Source organism: Centruroides vittatus, unplaced genomic scaffold (genome assembly GCF_030686945.1).
Source record: "Centruroides vittatus isolate TY-2023 unplaced genomic scaffold, ASM3068694v2 contig_767, whole genome shotgun sequence".
In the NCBI taxonomy this organism is placed as follows: Eukaryota; Metazoa; Arthropoda; class Arachnida; order Scorpiones; family Buthidae; genus Centruroides; species Centruroides vittatus.
In genome coordinates this window covers 724,095-733,766 of record NW_027122496.1, presented here as the reverse complement: position 1 = coordinate 733,766, position 9,672 = coordinate 724,095, and the positions used below count along the sequence as shown (strand labels likewise).

General features: G+C 36.0%; 1 protein-coding gene across 1 annotated transcript; it reads right to left on the bottom strand.

Moving 5' to 3' along the window:
- Positions 1-929: 929 nt before the first annotated feature.
- On the bottom strand, positions 930-4,720 carry LOC136981572 (uncharacterized). The gene is made up of 4 exons (XM_067277893.1): positions 4,665-4,720; positions 4,424-4,582; positions 2,630-2,795; positions 930-1,432 (listed from the first exon to the last, which is right to left on the bottom strand). Exons 2-4 carry the CDS (start codon positions 4,580-4,582, stop codon positions 930-932), a joined length of 828 nt encoding a protein of 275 aa, XP_067133994.1. The 5' UTR covers positions 4,665-4,720.
- Positions 4,721-9,672: the final 4,952 nt, after the last annotated feature.

Genomic DNA, 9,672 nt, shown 5'->3' with positions numbered 1-9,672 from the left:
TGTACTAAGGTCGAGACCTAATTAAAATACAATATAATTAATACCGTTTAATATAAGAGTAAACTACAATTATTAAAAAGTCTTAAAATAATTTTAATTATATTAATTCTACTATTCGGCGCATCACGTAAACGCGATCAAAGGTACGCCTTAGAAGGAGTTCTGGAAACTTTATCGAGGAAACTAAAATGAAATCTTAACCCACCACCCAAAATATATTTACATTTTTAGACTCGGGGACCCCGAAACGTGGAGAAATGCAAAAAAAATTCGGGGTTTTCTGTAGGTATGAAAGTTAACGTGTGAGGATGGGATGCATTCAAAGTTTTAATAACTTCTGTGTCTTTTGTCAAAAATTTTTCGAAACTGGCAAAAAGGCTTGACTATTAAAGAAATTCATGCTACTAAATTTTGCTGATTAAAGGTCGGAGCGGTGGGCGAGTAGACGGTGTCACGTGTCGTGTCTCCAGGGGGATCGGACGTAATAAAAGTTTTACCCGTTATTAGCATTATAATATCTTTTTTTTTTTTAAATAAAGAATAAAACTTGTCTTTATCTTCGGAATTAAGCTTTTTTTCATTTTATAATAATTAATAATATAGAAAGGTTTTAAAATAAAATCTCGTAACAGATGGCGACACACGCAACTCTACTTTCTTGCCGGGAAAGTTACACAACTCGTTGCTGGATTTTTGACATAAAAAGTAAATTATATTTTATATTATTTTATATATAACATCTGCGCGTTGGAAGAATAGGATTAGTATAAGAATTAATTAAATTCTGCTAATGAAACGTAACTTACTTTCAAATTCTGCAAAGTTATTTATTTCGTTTTCCAATGGCTGATTTTCGGGTCTCTGTATTAAGAAATAAACAATGAAATACATTGCGACAAATGCGACAAACTCAAAATTTATGGTAAAACTTAAATATTACGACTTACATTATCGGAGGTGATGTCATTTCCAAAAAAGGAACCAAATATATTGCCTAGATGAATCTCGGAAAGAATAGGATCATTCCATAATACATCATCGTCTGTCAAGCAGTCCGTCCGAAGATTATCGAAATGTTGCTCGCTTTGTGCACCCGTATCTGTCGATATACCCAACTGCTCTTCGATAACCCGCATTAAATCTAAAGAAATTTCCGAGTCAGACGGCAGAGATGAGCCGCATTGTGTATCGTCTGACGCTGGCGAATTCAACGAATCTTCGTTTTCGGACAGTACAGACGAGCTTTCTGAACTATTATCTGAATTCACTGAATGGTCCGCCCGTACATTTGGCTCTTCGAATAAACTTATTTCGTCTAGTCGAGGAAGTGGCGCAGATTCTGTTGGAACGATTGAATTTTCTTGACCAGTCTGCAAAGAACTTTGGTGAGTTACACTTCTCAGCAGTTCTGACAGTTCTTCCGTTTCGGTCACTAAAATAAATGAAAATAATACATAAATATTTGATTATAATACATAAAGTTGATTATAAATTTTAAAAGTTAAACATACGAATTGTCATCGGTAAGTTAGGTTATGTCGTCGCGATACCTGGACGATGTGACGTAGGGAGATACCTCCCGGGAGGACTTTTATGGGAAATTGTCCCCTAATTAATTATTACAAATATATAGAAAACCCAGAAAACTCAATGTAGTCTGAGTAGATTCGAGTAGTTAATTTGAATAAAATGTATTATATTAGCCTAAGTGTGGTCTGGTTTTATGAAATGGCAACGCAACAGGAGAAATCTGCCCACTGGGAGGACTCTCTACACGAAACTGGCCCTATTTAAGTGTTAGAGACGAGAAGAAGCCCGTTGGTCAGGTGCGAACCCGGGACAAACTCTAGCGTTTAGTGGCCGGTCACATCAAAATTCCGATTCAGAAAGCTATATCCACTCGTTATATGTGCATTGAAGCACAAAATCTGATTTTAGTTGATTATTTTTTAATACTAAACAATAAGATGCCAGAAATTTAACAACTGCTACTTAACAACTGGTCGACAATAGCAAATAATAACAGTACAACAACATTTTAAACAAAGCGCAAAAGTTTAGCCCGTGTCGAACGGGCATCGTCGGGCAACAAACCGTGCAGAAAAACACCGGAGATTGCCGAACACGTGCGTAGTAGGAATGGTGTACGACGTAGACGAGAGGAGAAGGGAGGGGAAGGGAAGAGTTTATTTCGTATTTAATTTATACTAGCGTTTATTTAAAGTATTAATGTCAGTAATAATAATAATTATGCATTAATATTATTAATTTATAATTCCATACGTCCGTCGTGGGTGGCGACGGACGTATTAAATACGACCATCCGGCCGACGATCTTAACTGCGGCTTATTTTAGGGGTGGGCCTTATATTACGACAATCCTAAAAAATCATGCTAGGGTTAAGTTCGTACGGTTAATTAATCATGCGGTAATACTTCTCCTATCGTCTCTAATATACAGTAACTGATATTCGACCCTTTCAAAAAGCCCAAATGAAGAAATGTAACGGCATCAAAGAAACACGTGACCGTCACACCATAACCAGCGCAGTTTTCCGGCAAATTACGGCCGAAATTATTCTTTCGGAGATATAAAATGACGTTAATAAATAGCCAATAAACAACTTACTTTCGTGATTGATCAGTTGATAAAGTCTGTACTTCTTCTTCAATGGAGACGGAATCTGTTTCACTTTCTCCTTTAACCTGTTCAATGCATTTATGAATCGTCCTCTGGAATTCGTATAAAAATCTTTCTCCGTTTTGTCTTCCCTTCTGTTTAGTCTATCCCACTCCTGTAATTAATAAACAAATACATATATATAATCTTTTTAAAATCGAAGAATAAATATTCCTTTTTTGGAAATTATAACCGAATGTCTTACGCAGCTGACACTACCTATTTGAGGCGGAGCAATAACCAAGCCTCCTCTATAAAGCTTACAGAATTGTGTTGTTCTCAAAATCTCTTACACCGATTTTGGTCGAACTTTGCCATTTTCCATTAATTACGACGAGAAATCCAAAAATATAATGAGGTCGACACGAATGTGAAAACTAGGGATTGGTGGGGTTTTCGAAATACGCAAAAGTTAAACTGACGATGTCGATGCTTTCTGATGCGACTGAGCCAGCTTATCGGAATTTGGGCCTAGAGGACAGAAATGAAAATAGTATCGTGCACCTAAACGAAAACAGGCGCGAAACACGACTAAAAGACAGAAACAAAGCAATTGACGAGGATTGTCTTCTTCTTAGATGGTCTTTCTGTACCCGGCAGGTACAACGATCGCCTCTTTTATGCCTAATAAGTGAAGGTTTCGGCTCCAGTTCGGTTCTCTCGCCAAGTCCTAGTTGTTACGGTTAGTCATGTATTAATTTAACGACCAAAGTAACGAATTTCCCTTCCTAGAGTATTATCAAATCTCCGTGTTTTACACATTTTTATACTGTACTAATTATCATTATTCCTAAAATTATGTAGCTTAATTAAATAACCTTTATATCCTTGTTATATTTTCTGTTTTTGATTTTTATCAGTTTCCATGACGTTTCTGTTTTTCCGTAGTAAACATCGACGATTGTCGGCAAAATGGGCGACGTCGCGTGTCTTTCGTAAGTAGTGTTTACGCATATTATTGATGCACGTACACTAAGTTACTCACTAACGCAACTGCAATACATTATGCGACCTTCAGAGTTCTTTCCGATTAAAAATGTTTCCCCTCCTCTACACTGTATCAAAAGTTCACTATATAAAAAGTAATGGGAAGACCAAGAGTGTTTGCTACATCGAATCCGCTACAAAAATCGATAAAACGTTTGTTTACGACTTTCGTAAAAAATCAAACTTGGCACAGGTTATTAAAATCTTCTTTTAAAAATATATGTGACAATATAGTCTCATTTGTATAATGTAGCTTTAAATACACAGGAAGCTAGTACATCTCTATCACTATTTCTCCCAATGCTTGTGTGGTATGGTTGCATCTAGCTTTATATAGGCTGTATATAAAGAGTTTATACTTATATCTTTAATACATTAACACATCTTTTAGAACAGCAGTCATCACCGTCACATTGATAAAATACTCCAAGGAAATAAGTCTATTGTGCCATCTACCGGTATAAAATCGCATACTTTTAAAGCGAAATAACTACCAGATTACACATCCTTATTACGTTACACGTATCTGTACGTCTATATGAAAATATATAAATAACCAAAAAGCGTGCATATTTTATAGAAAGATAACATGGCTTTTAGCGCTCTATCCAATGCCCAATTGGGTGACAAAAGTGCACGGGATGGATATCGATTTTATTATTGCTTTTCAATTCTACACCGTTTAGTGGGGCGGAAACGGATAAAACAGCGGTTAAATAACCCGTTAGTTTTAAGATAAACACGAGAAACACTTACCACGAACACTCGACAGGCTTCCTCCGACCAATTGCCACTACGTTTATGACAGACCGAAAGTCTAAATATTCTTTTTTTCTCGTCTTCCCACTTGAGAAGTTTGCCAAATCTTCCGCTTTGTAGCGACGGTATAATAAAATCTTTTATCAGGTACACCATCTGTTACCAATGCATTAAAGTTCCGTTACACGTCTCCGTCTAAGAAAATTAATTAATTTACAAGAAATGAGCGAAAACTTACGTTTTTCTTTGCTTAAACCCAGCGAAACCACCTCCAAATAGTGCCGTAAATGCCGTTATAAAACACCCGATCGGCGAGTTTCGCATTTTATACCTCTACTGGGAAAATCCCGTCGCGCGTGCGTATAAATGTCTTCCTCTCTATTACATCATAATATATCGTCCCGCGCTTGCGCTTTGATGGTATATTTAAGCCGGGGAGTCCCCTGATCGAAATGTATATATTTTTTAAAGCAAATAAACGAATATTAAACACTTCACAATGCATCTTTCTTATTAAATGCGTATAAATTATTGTTTAAATTATCTATTTATTGTTTGTTTTAATTTAGTAATTTATTACAGTTTAATTAACTCCTAACTGTATAGAAACTTATGCAGTGTTTTATGTAATTACTAACGAGTATACTATAATTAGTGTACTTTAACGCGGGTCGCACTGCTGTGTTAATGAACTGAGTTAAACGTTTTGCTGTAGAGTTAATAGGCAAAAGGCTATGTTACAAAATTAATGGGCAAAAGTACACTTTGTACCGATTAAATTAACAGATACGTACTAGTGGACGAAATAAGATTATAACTTTGCTACCGAGTTAATGGGTGCGTTGTCTGGTAAGATGTCTTTAATACGGCTGGATAAGCCAGTTTATTCGTTAAGGATTATCTCAGTGGTTTGCTTAGCACATGCATTAATCCCTCCCCAGTCTGCCTAGGAATACGTATAAAAAACACCGTACTTTTACAAATTGTTGAATAAATGTGTCAAGATCATTTGGCAGGCGAAATGAATTTTTCTATTTTTTTTTTTTTTTTTTTTTTAATTTTAACTATAAAAGTATAAATATTTAAATATTATAGATCATTTCTACAATAATATAAAACTATTATCCTATATTACTGTTGGAATAAACCTTCTGTAAGTACGCTAATACTAAGTTACAATTAATAATGTAAGAAAGAGGCATTAGCAGGGTCTTTTTAATCGTGCCCATCACGAATTACGGCAGGCCTCGCAATAAGAGTGGCGGGGTGGTGAGAGAGGGCTGTATAAATTCGGGACTAGGGTTGCCGAACATTCTTTATTTTACATGACGTTTTATTTTAGCCTTTATTGAAATGAGAAAGGACGAAGTTTGTCTTTCGTATTCAGTTTTCGGGCCTGTGTTTTATAGTGGCAGTGGTAATCTTTCGCACAGGCCTATCCTTATGTATTTTCTTAGCACAATGTTGCCGTTGAGAACATATCACACAGGAAACAATTTCGGAGGAAATTGGTTAGTTTATTGGTGTGAACGGATATGCATTTCGGGCTTATTATTACATATTTACATATTTATCAGCAAATTGATTACGGGTTTACAAATTTACAGAATGCATTGAAAAAATTAGGATACGCGTACAATTGTTTATACAATAAAATTAATTACCTGAGATATTACAGTTAAACCAACATGACTGGTGAGAAGATACGTAGTTGAAAAAGGAGTTGAAAATTCTTTTGGCTCCACACATATATACATTAGGATAGTATAACATGTGCTAAAATAAAAAAAGAGGTTAAACTTAAATCTAAAATTAAATATATATTAAAAGGCAGAATTTTTAAAAAAATAATAACGGAATACCTGTAGGGTGTGAAATAATTCTGATGAGATGTACAGAGACAAGACATAGACAAGATATGAGAGTTCAAAAAGAAGTGAGTAATCCTTGTAACATACACTGAAAGTTTGGTGTGACATGCACGGTGGGGTATGATAGAGGGAGGGCGGTAGAACATCTTAATGGGCTTTGCTACTTGAGAATGGTTGCCAGATGTGATTTATGACTGCACCTGTATTTAGGTTCATTCTGTGTGTTTTTTTTAGTTTTATTTATTTCAATGTGTTCATAAAATTTTCTCTTAATAATATTTTTTTTCTTTTTTAAGGATTTTGACGCTGTCGAGTGAGATCTCGCAGCCAGTTCGGTTGCAATGAGTGGCAACTGCTGAGTTGGTGTATTTTTTTCCTCTGAAAGTGTTTCCTGTGTGGTATGTTGATGTATATGTATATGTATATGTGATATGAACGGCAACATTGTGCTAAGAAAATACATATAATAGAGAACAACAAGCAACCAAGATTTAAGACCTATCCTTATTTATAAATGCATATCCTCACCCTGCCGATCCTATTGTGGATGGTCGAATGTACTGTACGATGGGCACACGAGAAAATGTATATACAGTATATTCCTTCACTGCTTTCCGAAAGCACAAATTTCCTATATGTTAGACAATGTATTTATTATATTCGAAAGTATATAAATGTCTTATATTATATTAAATGAAACAATTTATGAAATAAGTTAGTGTAATACGGGAGCGAAGGCTGCACTGTACAGTACAGCGAATATCGAAACAACGGGCACTAGTAAAGGAACAAAAAAATGACCGTTAGATTGAACTGATGAAATAAATGATGCCACCCGGGAGAACTTTTTTTGACAAACTGACCTCTATTTAGGTGTTAGGCACGTGTCGTAGACCCGGTGAGATGCCAAAGTGTTGAGTGGTTTTATCCACTCCGTCACTGAGGGACAGAATAGCTGTTGTTTGCAAATTTATTGTACTTTTTAAAATTTTTATAATACAGTGGTGCCTCATATAACGTACTTAATCCGTTCCAGGTGCACGTCCGTTAAGTGAAACGTCCGTTATACGAAACGCATTTTTCCATAGAAATACATGTCAAAACATCTAATTCGTTCCGCAGCATAAAATAACCGTACTGTATCATAAAAAAATAAACATGGGGTGCGTTCTTTTATTCCTCCGCGTAACTCTGCGCGAGCGACATCCGTTTCAAAATTCCTGCAGAACGTGTTCCTAAATTCCGGTGGAAGTGCGCACCGTCAAACGGCAAAAACGGTGGCTTGTAGCAGTAGTTTACGGTTTTAGTAGTTTTAGTTTACGGTGGAAAGCAACATGGCGTCCTCCATGGCTCAGATAGTTTCGTTTCCTGTCCATTATGTGGTTTATGAACGAAAATTTAGAAATTGTGAAAGCGCGAGTAGCGCACGCGGTGATGTGTCTTTACGAATTTTTTTCGAATGGTAGCCGGCATTCAAATTTTTTTCGTGGCTATTTTGAATGTTCTTTTAACAAATAATCCATTTTATGGTTAAATTTTACAATTGGGACCATTCTTTTGCTTTTAAAAGCTCATATTTTAGAATTATAGATTCCTCCATCACGATATTATCGATAGTGCGGGCGCTACCATCTTTTTTTCTTTCACCGTCGTTCCTAAATGCCTACAAACAGCAGCGCACTCCCGTAGCAGCAGAGACGCAGAGCGACCGCTATTAAAGAACGCACTATGGAGCAGTCACCAATTATGCCGGAAAGTCCGTTGTTCGCAGCCAGTCCGTTGCTCGAGTCACGTAACGGCACAACAGAAAGTCCGTTGTTCGCAGCGTCCGTTATTCGAGGCGTACGTTATACAAGGCACCACTGTAAATAATTTTCTATCCTGTATATTCTTTATACGGAATACAACCCAAATTATATAAAACATTAGAAATCTATTACAGCTGTCAAAAATAAAAGCGTGAGAAAAAAGAAAAGTTCATTTACTTTATTTGACATTTACTCCCCGTTCTAGAAAATCTGACATAATATAATACGAATTAAATTGTTTTACTGGTACGAGAACTGTATCCGATTATAGACGTTTATTAATTCCTAGAAAATATTGCAACAGATCACCTAATAACAATTTTATCAACCCAGCACTTTGTTACGTGTTGATAACAGACAAATTATATCTTTGATACTTATCACACTAAAAGCGTCAATATACATATTATGTATATTTTTTGTTTCTGCTGCCTTGTAGACGGTAAGAGGGCTTTTCTTCACGAAGACGTGTGAAAATATTTTTAAACATATTCACATAGACGTGTTAAAATATTCCTAGATGTATTGACATAAGCGTGTTAATTAATACGTTGGAAACGCGCATTTGTTGAAATTTTGAATGTGTTCTAGTAAACGTATATCTGATAAACAGTAGCCCAGAAGTGACGGAATGTTAACACCACCGAACGCTGATAATTGATCATAGGTTTGCGCTCGACGATTTAGAGTTTTCTTTGCGTGTCTAATATCAAAATATGCGCCAATTTCCCATAGAGAAGTCCTCCCTTCAGGCACTCCGCCTTGGCAAATTGCCCATGCGGTGCATTGCCGCATCTCAACGACCCAACTTGGGTTTTTTAGTAAGCAAACGTAAGTATTGCACTTAGGTCCGCGATAGAGCTAATTGAACTGAGTTGAGCGCCATCTGTACCAGGCAAAGATAACTGCTTCGGGAAAACACGCGCGTTTTTGGGTTGAATACGTACTGTACCGAAACGCGGTACTTGTTTTCTTCCCGCGATAATGAACCACAGCTTTTTGCCGCACAAAACTTCAAAAAATAACTGTTGCGTGGTCGGTTGTAGTGTTATCTATATTACTGCGCCGCCAGGTACAAAGTTAACCAGTAATGTGCGATAGTATTTTTTTAAAAATCGATATTATTATCGATAATACGACATACGTACGTGCAGAATCAATACATTAAATCAAAATGATCTACAGTCACTTATCGAGTTACGACCACCTCGACTTACGTCTGAAATTGCGAACCGAACTCCGTCATAAGTCGAGAAGTGATTGTATTGACTAAGCAGGCATTGCTTTGACCGTAAACTGCTGAATGTATGTATATATTATATATTATTTAAGTACATAATATACTTATAAATAATATATAAATTTATAATTTATCAAATTTCTATTTATTAAAATATAGTGTTACACGTAACATACAAAATTCATACAGGATAAGTTCGTATATTGCAAGAATGCTATTATTCCTCAACGACAATCAAATGAACATGAAGTACTTACACATTGAAAATTATCACATTGAAAAATCGCCGGTAAAATCATCGTCATCGGAATCTTCCTCACTAGAATG

Excerpts from the sequence above, each read along its gene's own strand:
- LOC136981572 (XM_067277893.1), bottom strand. The coding sequence starts at position 4,582 with ATGGTGTACCTGATAAAAGATTTTATTATACCGTCGCTACAAAGCGGA. Across the intron at positions 2,796-4,423 it reads AAGCCTGTCGAGTGTTCGTG|GAGTGGGATAGACTAAACAG; the intron begins GTAAGTGTTTCT and ends TATTAATTACAG. Across the intron at positions 1,433-2,629 it reads TCAACTGATCAATCACGAAA|TGACCGAAACGGAAGAACTG; the intron begins GTAAGTTGTTTA and ends CATTTATTTTAG.